The 19,180-nt window shown below is 38.9% G+C and overlaps 1 protein-coding gene across 1 annotated transcript in view; it reads left to right on the forward strand.

Annotated features, from left to right (window-relative positions):
- ANK3 (ankyrin 3) overlaps positions 1-19,180 on the forward strand; it is a 337,518-nt gene that overhangs the window by 265,922 nt on the left and 52,416 nt on the right. The window contains exons 29-35 of the mRNA XM_082643157.1: positions 4,742-4,887; positions 13,159-13,370; positions 14,940-15,147; positions 16,423-16,519; positions 17,116-17,344; positions 18,002-18,127; positions 18,889-19,011. Coding sequence (XP_082499283.1) covers positions 4,742-4,887; positions 13,159-13,370; positions 14,940-15,147; positions 16,423-16,519; positions 17,116-17,344; positions 18,002-18,127; positions 18,889-19,011 — 1,141 coding nt within the window. The remainder of the gene's footprint in view (positions 1-4,741; positions 4,888-13,158; positions 13,371-14,939; positions 15,148-16,422; positions 16,520-17,115; positions 17,345-18,001; positions 18,128-18,888; positions 19,012-19,180) is intronic.

Raw genomic sequence — 19,180 nt, forward strand, 5'->3', positions numbered from 1 at the left:
AATGGCTAGACTAAAGGAAACAGTACTTGAATTTCACACGTTTGTATTTTAAACTGGGAATCGGGTTCCTTATTGTTTTCTGCATCTAAGGCATGAAGTTCCATTTAATCTAACAAACTCCGCCCCCCCATATTAATGTATAAATCTTCTGATAATTCTCTGTCTTAAATCAACTGTATCAATCTTTCCAAAGCTTAAGAAAGTTTTCTAAGTCAAAAATGTGTAAGGAGGGAGTGAAATAATAATGGAAGGCATGCAAAGCATGCAGAGCATTTTTAAGAAAATACATTTTTTTATTTTTGGAATCATTATTTTCGTACCCCTTCTTTTATCTCAGTCTTCTCCCAGATTATTTCGGTGTTCTCATGGATTTTTAATTTCTCCTGGGTTCTAATCAGTTTTTTAAAAAAATAGGTTTCAGGCTAATGATTGGAGTCTGTGGTGTTTCCAGTGTCTTATTCTTTGACCTGGTAAGACTGGCTTATAGCGATCATGTCACTTTCTCATACACACCTTCTTCAGGCTGTCTGACCCTTAGAATCATAGCAGTTTTTCTTGGTAGACATTGGGAATAGACTTGTTTTGAGAGTGGGTACTCGGTGCAGTGTTTTCCTTTAAAAATGTAAAAAAAAAAAAAGAGAGAGAGAGAGAGAGGGAGCAATCTCATCATAAAATAAAGCTAATCTTTATACTGACTTGCTAATCACTACAAATCCAGCAATTGTTTTATGTAACAGCTTTACTGGAGAAATTATTCACATACCATAAAATTCACTCTCTTAGCATTTAGTTCACTAGCTTTTGGAATGCATCTAGCATAGTCTCTACTGGTTGTGAAGTGTGGACAAAGGAGCTAGACAGACTCGAGGGTGTTTGAGGGACGACCTCGGACGAGCTCTTGGATCCCCGTGAGCCTCTGTTACTTCTATAAAATGGAGATTACCTTCCTCACTTCATAGGGTTGCTGTTGGGAAGAAATAAAGTCATTATGTGAAGCGCTTTTCAAATACAGCCCTTGTTGCAGACTAAGCCCTTGATAAATATCAGCTATTGTCACTATTATATTCATTCCATAGAAAAAACTGTCATGCCAAAGGTATTGTGTAAGACACAGCAAATCACAGCCAACTAAGAATTTAAAGATGTCTTTACAGCAGGGTAGGGGGAACCTAATCATTGCTGAGAGTCCAGCATTCATGAGGCACTGATAAATGCCTCTATATATGAAAATTTTAAATGAAAGCATAGTACTGCAAAGTAGGTAGTTTTAATCCCACTTTATAGATGGGGGAACTGAAGTTCAAACAAGTCAAAAGGTTACCCCCAACTCAGTAGCAGCACGGGGGCTGAAATCTAGTTCTACCTGTTCTCAAAAACTTTTAACTATCCCACTTACTTTAGAAATATGTGTCCTGTGGAGAAGAAAATAAACCTAAAGAAGGAAATTCCTACAAACCTCTAGATTTCAAGATCCAAAATAGTCATTTTAAATGTTATACATGTAATGAGTATACATTAAATGTTTATACATAATACTGACATTTATATCCTGTACCATTCACAACTTCAGATAATTTCTGATGGATGGGAACTTTCATTGGCAATTTAGATTTCTAATTGTTATTACCTTAATTTATTTTAAAGCATGAAATATAGTTTTTTTAATAAGGAAATTTATAAGAAAACATAATCAAAAGTTTTAAAGTGAATAAATCCTAAGGGAAAGAACTGAATTAGCATTTTGAAAAGAGTGAAAGAATATGGATGATTGAGAATAAAAAATAGAGAGAATAAGATAAATGGGTTTTCCAGAGGATAGGGTTTTTTTTCCTGTTTTAAGATATTTTCATGTATCCAGTATTTCTTAAATACTATTGTAAATTACTAGTTTTTTAATGCAGCATCCTCTCCACAAGGATTTCTTTTTTTTTTTTAACCAATAGCTACCTTGATATTGTAAGCAGCTGAGGGCAGAGTACGTGTCTTAATCACTTTTGAGTCCCCAGTATCGGGCACAGTGCTGATTCAGACACTCACCCAATCCTGGAGAGTAGGCAGGAGGAACCTCATTATAATATATAGCTCTGGGGGGGGGGGAATGAACTGGGAGATTGGGATTGACATATATACACTAATACGTACAAAACAGATAACTAATAAGAACCTGCTGTATAAAAATAAATGAATAAAATAAAATAAAAATTAAAAAAATAATATGTAGCTCTCTGGAAGAAAGCTCTTGTTAGTCTGTTTCTTCTCCCCCAAACTTCATTAATGTTAATCTCCTGGGGGAAAAACTTAAAAGAGGAGCGTTTACTTTGGGGAAAGTTCTGAGAAAGTAACAATATTTTAGGAAGAATACTGAATATTCTAAGAGAGTGTTGTCCAATAGCACTTTCTATGATGATGGAAATATTCCATACCTGTGTGATCCAACAGTCATCACTAGTCACATGTGACCCTTGAGCACCTGAAATGTAACTAGTGCAAGTGAGGAAGGTAATTTTTAATTTTGTATAATTAATTTCAAATAGTCACCTGTGGCCAGTGGCCACCTCATTAGACACTGCAGTTCTGGCAAAAACACTGGATTCTAATAATATGTTCTTCATTTTTGAGCATAGATTATAGTATCAGGCACAGGCAGATTTTTTTTTTAATTTTAAGGTTTATTTATGGAATGGATATCTATGATTTCATACTGACATGTCTTCATTTTGTTTTTAATAAGCCAATTTTCAAATAGGAAGTTAGTCCTATCTTTGCTTAGACAAATGATGCCCACACTGCCACACTAGGGGCATCAGTCCGATGTTTTAAAGAAATGATATAGCCCTATCCTGGATTCTACATGTTATCTTGGAAATAGTGGATAGAGTTTCTTTGCTACATTTTTTAAGACCAGATAAAGTTTGGTTCCATTTTAGACAATTAAAAGGAAATGCAAATACTTCCAAGTTTAAAGAATCAAGCACTGGGGGCCACAAAAGGAAAACTGAGGACTAAATTTTCAAGGCACCATGGTTTTCTTCATATATTAAATCTATAAAAGCAATAACAATGAAGGAACCAAGACACACATTTTATAACTGAAGCTCAATTAATCAGATTTCATGCCAAGCTCAAGCACCACTAACCACCACTCTTGTCCTGTCCCCAGAGAAACTTAGCTCTTATTGCAACATCCCTCCTCTAAAAACAGACAGGCAAAAATAAAAATCAATGTCTCTAAAAATCCAACCCTTCTTTTTCCTTCAAGGTCCAACTAGTCAAACTTCTTGTGGGGAGAGAAGCATAAGCATGGCTTAGGAGGTTTCATGTTATTTCTACCCTCACCACTCTGTGCCCCTGGATAGCTGTTAATTAGCAAGATAAAAATAGTACATAAAATAAGCCAGTGACCAGATCACTCAAGACTTCCTTAAAGAAAAAGAGAAATAAATCATTCTACTATTATTTTATTTACCCTATCAGTTTACCCAGTTCATAACAATTAAGCCTTATCTGTCATCTATGGCAAGTGACCCTTGATAATACCTGTCTTATTATAAATGTCTCATTTTAATCCTCTTTTCCATAAATGAACTCTATATGTTACTTTATAACTAATCTGTATTCTACTTTTTTTTTTTTTTTTTTTTTTTTTTTGCGGTACGCGGGCCTCTCACTGCTGTGGCCTCTCCCGTTGCGTAGCACAGGCTACGAACGCACAGGCTCAGCGGCCATGGCTCACGGGCCCAGCTGCTCCGCAGCATGTGGGATCTTCCCGGACCGGGGCACGAACCCACATCCCCTGCATCGGCAGGGGGACTCTCAACCACTGCGCCACCAGGGAAACCCTGTATTCTACTTTTAAAACTAGTCCTGTTGCACCCTCTTCTCTGAAAATCTTAAAACCCAAATGTTTGGAAAGCATCTTAGCCAGTATTTTGATCAGTGATTTTTTTACTGAACAACACAACTGTAAAGATTAGATTATGGTTCTATAGTATTTTAAAACTTGCAAAGCCTTTCCATGTTCACAATCAAATTGTAGCTCCAGGGAAAGACAAGTCCAAGGAGGAGGATAATTTGCCCAATGTGGTGTGGTCGTTAGGATCACGATCTGTGGATGTCACACAGAATGGAATTCCCATCCTGGCTCCACGGCTTACTAGCTGTGCGACTCCAAGAAAGCTCTCGATCTCTCTAAGCTCATAGAGAACTAATGGGAAATAGATGAGCTAATGTGTGTGGATTTCTCAGCATGATGTCTGACACAGGAGAACCACTCTCAAAGTTAGCCATAGCCACGGCTGCCATGTACAGCTGTGCAGGAGAGCGAGGGAGGCAGACATCTTGCCTCTTCCACTTCCCAAGCCATCTGCTCTGACACTGGCCTTCAGGACAAAGGGACACCTTTATCTAATTTTTTCAAAGCTACTGTCTAGTTGCCTACAAGGCTGTGTCCACTCCACATGGACACATTTCCAGATCCCATGAGGACAACTCCAGGGCTAGTGGAATCCCTGGTCACAGTTGATGATGGTTACCCCATGACTACCACCCAGTCAGGAAATAGTAAGTAGACAGATCTAGAATTCCAAAATCTAGACTTCTGACTCCAAATCTAGTTGTTTTTCTTCAATACTCCCTTGCCTCTGTATCTTCTCAAATGAAGGATGCCTATGAAAGTGCTTTGTGTGGAACAAAAGGTGACATGAATGTCAGCTGCGACTTAAGTTTTCCATTATGAATCAAGGTACCCTCCTAGTTCTTGTATGACTCCAAAGGACGTGGCGTGTATTCAGGAAAAACTGTCATTGCAGAATAAGGTGGAATCAAGAGTCATTTGTGGCACTAGCAACCTCAGAGATAAAGGCATCAGTGGTTATGCTAATGAAGCAGGTGTGTTAGAGCAGCTCTACTGAAATAACAGGCTAGCATGACACAGAGGACAGTTGGTCTGGGTGTGAAGAACCTGCTGTTACCACTGAGGTATCATGTGGCTGGGGCAACTTTTCTCTTTGGCAGCAGACATAGATCTTGTTCTAGCACTTGTTCATTCGTGTTTTCTCAGGAGAGAAAGATATCACAAACCAAAAAAGTACTCGTTCTGCTCCCCACAAAAACAGCATCTTTAAAACACACCAAATTGAATCCACTTTGTAAGTTCAATTAACACCTTACTTGAGTTAAACTCACAAAGTTCAATTCAACATGTTTAAAATTGTGCCTGCCGGAGGGGAAACGGGGACAGGGGTTGGGTTGGATTGGGAGTTTGGGATTAGCAGATACAAACTACTATATATAGAACAGATAAACAATGAGGTCCTACTGTATAGCACAGGGAACTATATTCAATATCCTATGATAAGCCATCATGGGAAAGAATATGATATTTACTAGTAGAAGAATCCTTCCTCCTTAGAGATCTTAAGAACTGCTTATAAAAGTAGTTGAGCACTGAAAAGTGAAATATGTAGTTTCACGTTGTACACAGCACCATCTGTTGGGGAAATCGATTAACAGTTTTGAAAAATGCCCTTTTGAATTCTGACATTCTAAGACTCCCATTTTTTCCCACCGCTCAGTATCAAATACTCCATTCGTAGAAGAGCAAGCTGAGAGAACATTCACATAACCAGAAATTAAACCCTAGATAAAGAAATCATCCTTTGTGACAACTCGAGGTTGTATTCCTTCTATAGACTGTTCACACTCAAACCTGACCAGATCACAAACAGCCTTCAGAAAACAAATTCCATACAGGAAAGAGAGTCATGGCCCCATTGGACCATGTTATCAAGACATTTAGTGCATGTAAGAGTGAGGCAGAACTAATCAGTGTGATCATTTGAATGCTTTTAAGAAAAACTCATTTTGTGGGAACATGATTTCAATCCTGTTATTTATGATTCATTGTATTATGGCCTTCACACCTATTCATATTTGCAAAGCATTTTATGATTCTTCTTGCTCTGTTGCAAAATCTGTTACAGAGAATGCTGTCCCAACTTTTACAAATAAACTAAAGGAGTTACAAGGTACTTAAGAAATTTAGCATTCATCAGCGAGGCAAGAATGCTGCAGAACATTAGCTTCCATTTCTTATGCAGTAGAAAGTGCCACTATCATGAGAGCTTTGTGCTCCTGGAGTGGGCCCATAAGAAGTCATGTCACCTTTTGGACCAGGGTGTTTGCACATCTATCCATTACTCATCCACTTATCAACCACTACACACGTGCCAGCTAGTCTGCAAAGACACTGTGTTAAGTGGTGGTTGGAGTCCATGCCTGTGTGATTTCATCCGTTCCCCCAACCTGGCCTTAGGTTCTAATCTCAGCTCTAAAGCAGACCAGCTAAGTCAGTTTGGTAAGTCACTTAACCTCTCTGAATTTCAGACACTTACTTTACCAAAATGCTACGTGGGCAAGATAGTAATTGACCCGCCACAAAGTAGAAATGCAGTAAGTGTACATTTTAACCTTCTTCCTGGCCAAACCTATTTCAGAACTCACCTCTCTCTTTTCCCTGTGATGTGTGTGTGTGTGTGTGTGTGTGTGTGTGAGAGAGAGAGAGAGAGAGAGAGAGAGAGAGAGAGAGAGGAAACTTTGCTAGTAACAAATTAAAAAGAGAGAAAGAGAGAGGGATCCAGGGTTCCTTCATAGTCTAGGCATTATGAATCACCCTGAAAGGTAAAAAGCTCTTAATATTTTTTTATGCCCTGGCCTCCTTTAATTCTATAGCTATGGAGTGGTTTAGTATATCCTTTTAAAAATAAAACTATTTTAAACTAGTAGATATTTATTGTTGCCCCATAAGCTCCTCTTCTCATATTGAAACATCCTTGAGTTGTTTTTCATGGGATCTTGTTATCATATTTTTAATAATTTGGGTTCTGGATTTTTAAGGACAGATACAGGGTGAGAGTCTACTAAGACCTCGCTTCTCAAATGTGTCAAGCCATAAAGTCACCTGAGTTGAGTATGGAAATTTCAGGTTCCACCCCTGCCCTACCACCTCAGAATCTCCATGAGAGAAGCCCAGGAATCTCTGCTTTTAATAGGCAGCACCGGTGTTGCTTCTGATCTGGCCAGTCTGGGGCACACTCCTCTGGGAGCTAGGTTCTCTGTGGGTAGGAATATGATCCAGGCACCATGTTTGTGGTGCACATTACTGGGTTGAGTTTATCTCTGTATGTAAAGGGTGGGAACAAAGCAAAGACTCTTCGTAATATCTTCCTGCTTCTCTGGTCTAAGTAACAGACCATTTTAAACTCCGATTAAATTCAGTCCTGGACAGAATAGTGGCGTTGTTCATTTTTACATGATCAAACTTCATTCCTATTTGCCTGGAAATCTGACTTTTTTGATACACCTTTTTAGTTTACAAATAGCAATATAGCACAGTATACCATAGTATGAATATATCATAATTTATCTAACCTTTGTCCTATGATAGCCAATAAAATCTTGTGGTAGGCGTCCAGGCCGTAGCATCCTGTAGTGACTTTACTGGTTTCACCTCTTCCTCTTCCCTCCTCACGTTTACCTACTTATCCACATCATTTACTTTCTTATTTGTGCAGATATCCTAGAGTGTAATGGCCCAGCCTTCAACTGTAGCTCTTGAAAAGATTATGAACCAATATTTAATATTAGTATTTTTACATTTCTATTAACTTTTATTCTCAGAGGAAAAAAGTTAAAAATATTTTAAGTATACATATATACAGAATGTAATCTGGTTAAGGGAAGATATCTTTTCTCCATTTCGTCATGCAGAGGGCTGGGAATATGAGTAATTCAAGAAGGTGTATGATTCTACTTAAAAAACAGGGCATGGAGACGCCAATGCGTAATAGCCACACATTAGTTATTGCATTAGGTTAAGCGTTATCTTTAAAGTACCCATTAAAATACACATTGAAGGTCAATAATTATGCAAGTTTTAATGGTGACAGAGGAATTGCTAAAAGCTTCAAAATACAGTGAGTACAACACAGAGGGTCCCTGAGTCACTGGCAAATCCTGAAAGATGTCAGAAATTCAGTGTGGACTTAGAAAACTGAGATTCTCCATTTACCACTCATCTGCTGCATCTGAGGGGTACCCCCTCACCTTCTTTTTGGGGTGGCCTTAATGCTTCATCCAAGGTAAGACGGCGTAAGTGTGGCCAGGCGACCTCTACTACGCCAAGTGTAGTTCTTCCCAATCCACTGCTATTAGTTTCCAGGGGTGATACATCTGTCTCTACCTTAACGCCTCACAAATGTATGTGCACACACCCAAACACACACACAAGCAGCTGAGAAGTGCACATGATCACAATTCCTCCGAAAGATGCCTCACTCCCACCGGGAGGTCCCGAATAATCTTAATACTCACAGGATACATGCTTGTTACATGCAGTGTTAGGAAATCTGTCTTGTTTGAAGGGTGTAATTTCGTGGCAGAGTCCGTGTAAACTGCTTGCACTGTGTGGAGTCCTAAGTCTTTTCTAAAGGAGACCATAATCACAGGTTTGCAGCTGAAAATTAAAAAGTATCTACTTAGCTGATGGTGATGAGTTGCACGGCAATTTAAACAAATTATCAGAACTTTTTCAGTTGCAGCATGAGTTATGAACTCTGGGAATTCAGACTTTTTTTTTTTTTAATAAACTGATTTGACACTGCATTTTAAATTTTATTTATTTATTTATTTATTTATTCATTCATTCATTCATTCATTCATTTATGGCTGTGTTGGGTTTTCCCTTCTGTGTGAGGGCTTTCTCTAGTTGCGGCGAGCAGAGACCACTCTTTTTTTTTTTTTTTTCTTCAGAGACCACTCTTCATCGTGGTGCGCGGGCCTCTGTCGCGGCCTCTCTTGTTGCAGAGCACAGGCTCCAGACGCACAGGCTCAGTAGTTGTGGCTCACGGGCCTAGTTGCTCCGCGGCATGTGCGATCTTCCCAGACCAGGGCTCGAACCCGTGTCCCCTGCACTAGCAGGCAGATTCTCAACCACTGCGCCCCCAGGGAAGCCCCAGACTTTTTAAAATAAGCCAAATCATGGGAAAGGAAATATACCTGCTCTGTACGGAAAACTTTTATTCTCTATCAATTGCTGAATAGGTGAAAACTTCCCCAGAATATTTTCCTGAGCAAACTTTGATTCATTCCTGTTTTTCTATACTAGCTTTTTTTTTTTTTTTAACTCTTTACCTTTGTTTTCTTTTCCTTCACTAGAGACTCAGTATTTAGGTTTTGACAGAGCGCAGGGGAAGGAGATGGTTAGAAAACAAAAAGGACCAAGATTCCAGTTCCATTTTTGATCTGGGGTGAACCCTATTTCTCTCCTAGTTGACAGTTAATTTGGTGGTGGTTAATCTGTAAAATGAGAAGATGTCTCTGATCCAATTACCTAACCATCCATTTTACCATTCTGCACATTTCTGTGTGGAATACGCCACTATCTCAGCCCTGTGTCTAACAGAGGTGGCAAACGTGTTCGTAGTGGAGGGACGGTAGGCATGTGCTGTAGGTATCAGAGAAATGAAAAGAGGCTTCTGTGAGTAGCAAACAACAAAAGTGAAACCAACACCCCTCCTTGAAGTGTGGAAATCTCCCCTTTGTATTGTAGCAACTAAAACCACCCCAGCTAGGTAAACCCAAAGGTAGTGCTATCTTATTTCCCACCCTATTCTCACCTCCAACTCCAGTTCCCAGTGTTAATAGCCTAGAAGGTTTCTTCTGCAAATTTCTCTTATAAAAACATACAAACAGGGACTTCCCTGGTGGTGCAGTGGTTAAGAATCCGCCTGCCAATGCTGGGGACACGGGTTCGAGCCCTGGTCGGGGAAGATCCCACATGCTGCGGAGCAACTAAGCCCGTGAGCCACAGCTACTGAGCTTGCACTCTAGAGCCTGCGTGCCACAACTACTGAGCCCACGAGCCACAACTACTGAGCCTGCGTGCCACAACTACTGAGCCCACATGCCACAACTACTGAAGCCCGCGTGCCTAGAGCCCGTGCTCCACAACAAGAGAAGCCACCACAATGAGAAGCCCGTGCACCGCAACGAAGAGTAGCCCCTGCTCGCCGCAACTAGAGAAAGCCCGTGCGCAGCAATGAAGACCCAACACAGCCTAAAATAAATAAAATAAATAAATTAAAAAATATATATATACAAACATACGGATTACACTTTTCCTCTAAAAAGGATCACACTATGTACGTTGCTCTGCCTCCTGCTTCCTTCCTGACTTTATACATGTCCATCACTACCTGCCTGGCTCCCTCCCTCCCTCCGAGCTCACCTCTCCTGTCACCTCCTCAGAGAGGTGTTTCCTGATCATCCCCACCCCCACCCCCCGTCACATTCTATTTCCTCCCCTTGATTTACTTTTTTCTTCCTATGTGCTCAGTGGTGTGTGCCCTTCCCCCCTTACCCCAATTAGAATGTAATCTCCCTGTGAGCAGTGACTTTAGTTTCCTCTCTGCTGTATCCCTGGTGACTAGACGAGTGCCTGCACATAGTGGGTCCAAAGTAAATATTTGGTAAATGGACGAATCTGAATCCTCCTCTTCACTCGTTGTAGCAGTGCGAGAGTGTGGGTGAACCGTGACTTATCTAACCAAGCCCTTACTGATGGGCACACAGGCTCTTTCAAGCTTTAGTCATTACAAGCAATGCCGCTTTGCCTGTGCTTTTGTAAGAAAGATGTCAGAGAATGGAATTGCTGGGTCCAAGGGTAGATGCGTTTTCATTTTGAATAGAAGATGCCCAGTTACACTGTCAAAAGATTATTGCCATTCACACCTACGAGCAATGACTAAAAGCATCTGTTTTCCCCCCGTTTTCTCTCGACAAGATATTGGTCTTTAATCTTACCAGGAGGTGGGTGTAGCAGGAGATTGTACCTTGTTTGAATTGGTATTTCCACATAAATTACTGAGTTTGAATATTTTAATATAAAGTTTATTGGCCATTTTCTGTGAATCGCCTGTTTGTAACATTTTGCTAGTTTCCATTGGCTTCTCTGTCATCTTATCAACTTGTAGCTGCCATTGATATTGAGCATATTAGTTCTTAATTTGTCACGTGTGGCTATTACTTTTCCCAGTCTACCTTTTGTCGTTCAAGTTTATTATTCTTGTCATAGAAAGCTTTACATTTTTATAGTCAGAACTGACTTTTAGGCCTCTGGGTATCCAATTTTGAGTAGGAAAGTTTCTCCTATTGAAGGCTAAAGGTATTCTCTTGATTTTTTTAAATAATATTTTAATTTTTTAAGTAGTTAAGTCTCTTGTCCAGCTGGAATTTTTATTAATATATAAGATATATAGTGATTTAGCTTTGTTCTTCCACATAGATGTTTGATTATGTCAACACTGTCTTTTAAATAAACCATCTTTCCCCCACTGAAGTTTAAATATGACTTTGATTTAAATATACTAAATACATAATACATATATAAAAGTAGATATATATGACTTACACATATACTATATATATGTATATGTGTTTATGTATACACATATATAAAGCTGAATCTCTTTTTTAATTTATTTATTTTTGGCCACGTTGGGTCTTCACGGGCGTTTCTCTAGTTGCGGTGAGCAGGGGCTACTCTTCATTGCAGTGCACGTGCTTCTCGCTGCGGAGCATGCGCTCTAGGCGCACGGGCTTCAGTAGTTGTGGCTCGCGGGCTCTAGAGCGTGGGCTCAGCAGTTGTGACGCACCGGCTTAGTTGCTTTGCTGCACGTGGGATCTTCCCAGAGCAGGGCTCGAACCCATGTCCCCTGCACTGGCAGGTGGATTCTTAACCACTGCACCACCAGAGAAGTCCTGATAAAGTTGAATCTGTTTCTGGATTCTCTGTTTTTGTCCCCCTGACCTATTTGTCTATTATTATCTATTTCTATGTCTCTCTATATCTGTTTTATTGTGATACTTCTAGGTTAAGTTTTCAAATCTTATAAATTCCCCCTCACAAATCTACTTTTCCAAAATACTCTTGGCTACTCTCAAATATTATTGCATACGATTTTTTTAATGGTTTATTTCAATTAAGCCTACCAGAATTCTGCATAAAGCTGGGCTTTTGAAAGAAACCCATCTGGCTGCACCACGGGAGGTAGACTGGAGCAAAGGGGAGGCGAGTGACAGGGAGACGGCTAAGCAGTGGTGCCGGTAATCTACGCATCTGAACAAGGGGTGGCAGGAGAGCAAGCCCTTTCCAAGATAGAATCAATGGAACTTTGACCTTTGGATGCGAAGTATAAAGTCAGTCAGTCAAAGCTATTGGACTGGAGGACTGGGCAAAGTGTAAAATAAATCGACCAGAGTTAGGACTACAAGGCAAGAAGTAGGTCTGCAGGTGGACAGAAAGGAAGAAGATATGTCCACTTGTAAATAGGTTGAGCTTGATGTATGAGGGCCATTGATGAGCAGACAGAAATTGGTGATGATGATACAAATCATTTGGGTAATTTTAAAATATTTTAAAGAGGTTTTCAAATAAAGTTCTAGAGCCTTTCACACATACTGAAGTGCTTACTTTCTTTTTTTTTTTTTCCTTTCTTATGAGGCCTTACTTTTTTCTGACTCATTCTTACTTTGGGCATCTTGAGGGCAGGTTATTGTAAAGAAGCACAGAATTAAGGTATTCCTTCTTGAAGAGTAGAAATTTGTCCATGTGTGGTAAAATGCCAGTTTTTGAAAATGTTTATTCCTCTTCAGTAGAAATATTTTTCTACAAATACTGTACATGAATAGCTTTATAATATTTTTGCAAAGCTTGGTATTATTTTAAGGTCACTATAGTTTTCTCTTTATCATAAAACTGTTTATACTGGGCTTCCGTGGTGGCGCAGCAGTTGAGAGTCCGCCTGCTGATGCAGGGGACACGGGTTCGTGCCCCGGTCCAGGAAGATCCCACATGCCGCGGAGCAGCTAGGTCCGTGAGCCACGGCCGCTGAGCCTGCGCGTCCGGAGCCTGTGCTCCGCAACGGGAGAGGCCACAACAGTGAGAGGCCCGCGTACTGCAAAAAAAAAAAAAACCCAAAAAACCTGTTTATACTACTGAATCTATATAATTTTAACTATCAATATTACACATCATTTTGTCTCAAGGTATTGGGTAGATAGGCTTATTCTCATGGCTTTTTCATTCATTTTTCTTTTCAGAACTTGATAGCCCAGAAGAGTTAGGGAAAAAGCGTATCTGCAGGATTATCACTAAGGATTTCCCCCAGTATTTCGCAGTGGTTTCACGGATTAAGCAGGAAAGCAATCAGATTGGTCCTGAAGGTGGAATTCTGAGCAGCACCACTGTGCCCCTCGTCCAAGCTTCTTTCCCAGAGGGTGCTTTAACCAAAAGAATTCGAGTGGGCCTCCAGGTAATGTTCACAAAAAGTTGTTCTCCTTGGTACATGGAGAGAGCATGTGAGCATGTTCTGCTCTGAAAACTGCTGTCATGACTCATCCTTATGATATATTGCTAATCGAAGCATTTGGGCCATTTTGGGAATCATTAACTGTTTTAAATAAAAAGTATTAAGTATAAAGTTAGCATACTGGCTTATAAAAAAAGGTACATATTTTAGGGTTTTTCTGTTTAGATGCATCACTTGGTTTCTCATGAAAGATCATTTTTTTAACCATAGGTTATTGGTTTCAGTATGTGGAGCAACAAAGCACCAAACAGCACATATACCATGAAAGAAACAAAATATATTTGATTTGGTTTATAATATGCCACATCATAAAAATCTATAATAGTGAAACTTGCAAGCTTTCAGATTTTAGTTCAAGTAAATCATAAATGCTGGGTTTTAACCAAACCAGTTGGAACTTGTTTTGGTTTGGAAAGCTGGCTGAAAATCTTGGCAAGAATGGTCTTTCTTCCATTTATTCATTTCTGTTAGAAATTAACCAGTACTTTTTTGTCTTACTGAATAAGGAAAATAACCTGAAATAACTTAATTTGTGTTGTTACTTAATATAGTAATTAATAGTTTAACTGAAAGTTCAGTAAACATTTGGAGCTAAAGGTACCACCTTACATTTCAGTAGTGTGAAGTTCCCTGCAACTGTCTCCCACATTGAATATTCTACCAAATTGCAAAGAAATGAAAAGAATTGCTAGACTAGACTTGATATCCTTTGAAGTCTTGTACGCGTTTTTGTTACTTAACTCTAGAAACCTCAATAAAAATTGAGGGTACAAGTTGCCTTTGTAATGTTTTACTGAACACCCTGCATAGATTTAAAAACTACTGGACTCAGTATTTGTTGTCCTTTGGATTAGACTGAGAGGTTTCTGTGCCATGAGATCTGACGTCCTGTCTCTTTCATGCAAGCCCATGCCGTCTGTGTTCTACTGGGGATGTACTCTAGCTGTAGGTCCTGCTACAGTGTTAGGTTGTTTTTGGTTTTGGTTTATGCCTTCCTGAAATAGTGAGAAAGGATGAAAAAGAAAGACTTTTTTTTGGCCCCATAAAATTTTTAATAAGATTTCTTTAAAATAACAAAATTTCTGGAAAGTTATGTTCTCTTCCATTTCCAAATACCGATAAACATATTAAAATGTTAAACGTGACTCAATAAAATATCTAACATAATAAAAGACTGACAATACCAAGTGTTGGCAAATACTCAGAACAACTAGGACACTCACACCTGCTGGTGAGAATAAAAACTGGTACCGCAACCAGCATTTTGGAAAACATTTTGGCAATTATGTCATAATGGTGGTCGTATGTGTACCAAATAGCAGTTTGGCTCTTAGATGTGTAACTACCAGAAACCCATACATGTGGCCATCAGAAGGCATACACAAGAATGTTAACAGCAGAAGAAAGACATTTTTTTGGCGGTTTTTGGTTTTTTTCTCCTCAGTTAAAAAGTCAACTTGCTGATAAGTGAAAAATGTCCACTTTCATTTAGGTCCTTTCTCTTGTCTCTAGGCCCAGCCTGTTCCAGATGAAACTGTGAAAAAGATCCTTGGAAACAAAGCAACATTTAGCCCAATTGTCACTGTGGAACCAAGAAGAAGGAAATTCCATAAGCCTATCACAATGACCATTCCAGTGCCCCCAGCCTCCGGAGAAGGTGTCTCCAACGGGTACAAGGGAGACACCACACCCAATCTGCGCCTTCTCTGTAGCATTACAGGTTGGTTAAGTTGTTGCTGTTTTTGCTATTAATGCTATAGCTTTCACGATGATTCTGTACAAAGATGGAAAACCTTTGAACATCCCTGCCAACATTATAAGAGTAGGAAAAAAAAGAATAAAACATTTTACTTGTCCATCACCTCATCTCTGTTATCCCTGTACTTATTTCTTTAAGATGCTGATAGCGTGACATTTTTCAGTGGTATCATTTTCCCTATTAAGTTCAGTGTTAATAGTAGTGCTTCTTTAAGGTGATTGAGGTATTATTGAATCTACTGGAGCATCTAGGTAATCTCTCGGTGACTAGCAACGACCTTTTAGGCTATAGGAAATTGGATGGACTTTGGGGGAAACAGAGGCTCCCACAGAGCACCAGGAGTAGGGAAGAGCCAAGTGAGTATCTGATTCTTCTCACCTACTCTATTCACAAGTGTAATCCAATGGACTAAATATGCAGGACTTAGGTGAACACATTTTGTGATAAGCACCCGGAATCCAGAGCTAATTCATCATTTGATTAACCTAACATGAGTTTATAACTTAAAGATAGGTTTTCCTGTTTGTTTGTTTTTTCTGAAGAGTAATTTTAACGGCTGGTTCCCCTTTTAGCCTGGAAAATTAAATGATTCAGGAAGTACAAAATGACTTTCATCTTAACTTTCCTGATAGTTCTTGACTTTTTTAAAAAATAAAAGAATGGGCTTCCCTCATGGTGCAGTGGTTGAGAGTCCGCCTGCCAGTGCAGGGGACACGGGTTCATGCCCCGGTCCGGGAAGATCCCACATGCCGCGGAGCGGCTGGGCCCGTGAGCCATGGCCGCTGAGCCTGTGCGTCCGGAGCCTGTGCTCCGCAATGGGAGAGACCACAACAGTGAGAGGCCCGCGTACAGCAAAAAATAATAATAATAAAATTAAAGAAAATAAAAAATAAAAAAAGAATTATACTATCTGCAACAAATCTTTGCACATGTAAATTGTGGCTTAAAATGAATGGCTTAAACTTGTGTGCCCCAAGTTGAAGCCATTCATTAGTATCCAGACAAACAGAAAGGTAATTTTTTTCCTAACCTAATATTATCTTACAAGGAGGTCACTATAGGCTGGTAAAAGTATGAAAGGAGAGTAGAGAGGAGAACTATCTTTCGTACGTGTCATTAATGAAAGTGCTGAAGTTTTGCGAGTTACTGGCTATACAGAAAGAACAGGATGACGTTAAAAATTTTACAAGGAGCATCTCCTATAATAAAGTCACATATCTGGTGTTGTTCTCTTAGGGGGCACATCGCCTGCTCAGTGGGAAGACATCACAGGAACTACTCCTTTGACGTTTATAAAGGATTGTGTCTCTTTTACAACCAATGTTTCAGCCAGGTATGGAAACAAAAGGATTCCAAAAAGTACTAGGAATTATTTTTATTACCTTTTGGAAAGTAAAAATTGTGCTCAATACCAGTATGATTGTTCTGTAAAATGCTGATGGTGAAGTTGGGCCTAACTCAGAAATTTTAAATTCACTTGGATGTCATCTTATCCGGTTCTCACAGGGAGCTGTAAGGTGGTAAACTTGCTTCTTAGCAATCCATAAAAACGGATAGGATCTTCCTTTCTCTCCCATTTTCCCCCATAAAATTCTTGTTCCTTCCAATGGTGAAGTAATAAACTCTGAAGCAGGAGTAGAAAGGAAGGCTTGTCATGGGTATGTGTAAGAGGGGAAAAAGAATTTTATGGAAAAGAAAATAGAGGAGAAAAATCCTTAGTATTTTCTTAGCAAAAGCATAATAAATGTAGGGTTTCTGTATTTGATAAACAGAGTAAATATCTTTGCTGTTTGTTCAAATGAACAAGTTAATGTTTTGGTTTAGTTCCTTTATATACTCTTAATTGTTTTAATGGTGAATCTTTTTAAGATTTGGCTTTGAAGTCTCCTTATTTTTATACTTTTGATATTTTGTTTTTGTCTCCCTCAGATTTTGGCTTGCAGACTGCCATCAAGTTTTAGAAACTGTGGGGTTAGCCACACAACTGTACAGAGAATTAATATGTGTTCCATATATGGCCAAGTTTGTTGTTTTTGCCAAAATGAATGATCCTGTAGAATCCTCTCTGCGATGTTTCTGCATGACAGATGATAAAGTGGACAAAACTTTAGAGCAGCAAGAGAATTTTGAGGAAGTTGCAAGAAGCAAAGATATTGAGGTACCTTGTTTACAGCAAGTGCATTCAGTTACATTCTCCAGACATTGAGTTTTATTTTGAGGTCATAATACAGCATGTACTATAAATATCAAATACATTATTGATTTTAGTTTTTGTTTTAAAATGTGATACAGATTCACTCTCAAATTATTTTAAATGTCTTCGAGGTTATCTTAGTTGGTTAAAATGTAGTACCAATGAATCTAGGTCATGGTCGTGATTTTCCTGTGGCTACTTGAGTTATTTTCACGTTCACTGTCTAGACACATCACCATGATTTTCCTTTTTCAATCACTGGATAAGTATCTAAGAGTCCAAAAAAACTTTCAAACTCTATGGATAAGTGGTTGATATCAGGCACTTTCTCAACTATGTTTAAAGTTGGTAGAATAGAAATAAATCTATATTTATATTTGGTAGAATAGAAAGAAATCTATAATTCTGTCTTGTACATGTCCACGTTACAGTTTCCAATCGCAGTTACTAATTGTGAACCGATAGAGTTATTTTTGTGGCAAATAGCACCACCAGAAGTAATTTCCCAATGACAAGACAAATGTGACATAGAAACATGTCGGTGTTTTAAGGTTATATGATTTAAAATCTCAGAATTCTTTCCATTTAACGTTAAATTATGTATTTCTCTTACTCCAAAAGGTTCTGGAAGGAAAGCCTATTTATGTTGATTGTTATGGAAACCTGGCCGCACTTACCAAAGGAGGACAGCAACTTGTTTTTAACTTTTATGCTTTCAAAGAAAATAGACTGCCATTTTCCATCAAGGTAAATCACCTTCAAGAGAGACTCTGTGGATTTTTTTTTTAAATGCTCTTAAAGAATAAAAAAGATTCTAATGATGTATTCAGTTGGATATATCCCACCAAACTTAAATTCATAGGAACAAAGTCAGATTTTCGTCCTAGTTCTACCTGAGTGTACTTTTGAGCCAGGAAAGAGTAAAAAGAGTCTCTACCTTTTAAACAGCTAAATGATCATTTATATTTAGGCAAATGTTTGTAAGACCAAGCAATCTAGAATAACAATGCATCATATCTGGAATGCTCAGTAATCAAATAATGGATGAAATCCAAATTGAATGTTCAAGTTTCATCTTTATTTCTGGTGGAACCCGGGGACATTCTGGAGAGACCATCTTCCTCCTCAGAGAACCAAAGGACACAGGAGAATTGTTTTATTGTTATTACTATTTGCTGCTGTTATGGTTGCTAAAACTGAGGCTTTGAAAAAAAGTAATTATTAGACAGGAAGAAAATACATATAACTCAGACTATACACTGGATTGTCAGGATGAGACCAGCAGACCTAACACTCCTGTGTTTAGACTAGGAATTGGGCATTCTAACCTAAATCTTGCCAAGTTTAAATGTGACTATGTCGGCTGACATGTAATCGTTATCACCTTTTCCCTTTACTATTCCTGGTTCTCAAAGGGCTCCATAAAACAAACATGCTTAACTCTTGTGCAGATGGGAATCCTCAGAAAAGTCTCTTTCTGTAACTGTCAACTACCTAAATTCTTCTAGATTAGAGACACCAGCCAAGAGCCCTGTGGTCGTCTGTCTTTTCTGAAAGAACCAAAGACAACAAAAGGACTGCCTCAAACAGCTGTTTGCAACTTAAACATCACTCTGCCTGCACAGAAAAAGGTATCTTTTAATACTGGTTTATTTTAACTTTCTTTCCCTGGCCTTGAAGAAGTGGGCCCTTGGTATGCAATTAAGGAATGCTTTGTAACATGATTGAAGCTCTTGAAACTCAAGTTTTATTAGTCTCTTTGTGTAGACTGACTGAGTCTTGTGACTGTGGTGTCAGATT

The sequence above is a fragment of the Mesoplodon mirus genome (assembly GCF_964341445.2).
Source record: "Mesoplodon mirus genome assembly, chromosome: 2".
Taxonomy (NCBI): Eukaryota; Metazoa; Chordata; class Mammalia; order Artiodactyla; family Ziphiidae; genus Mesoplodon; species Mesoplodon mirus.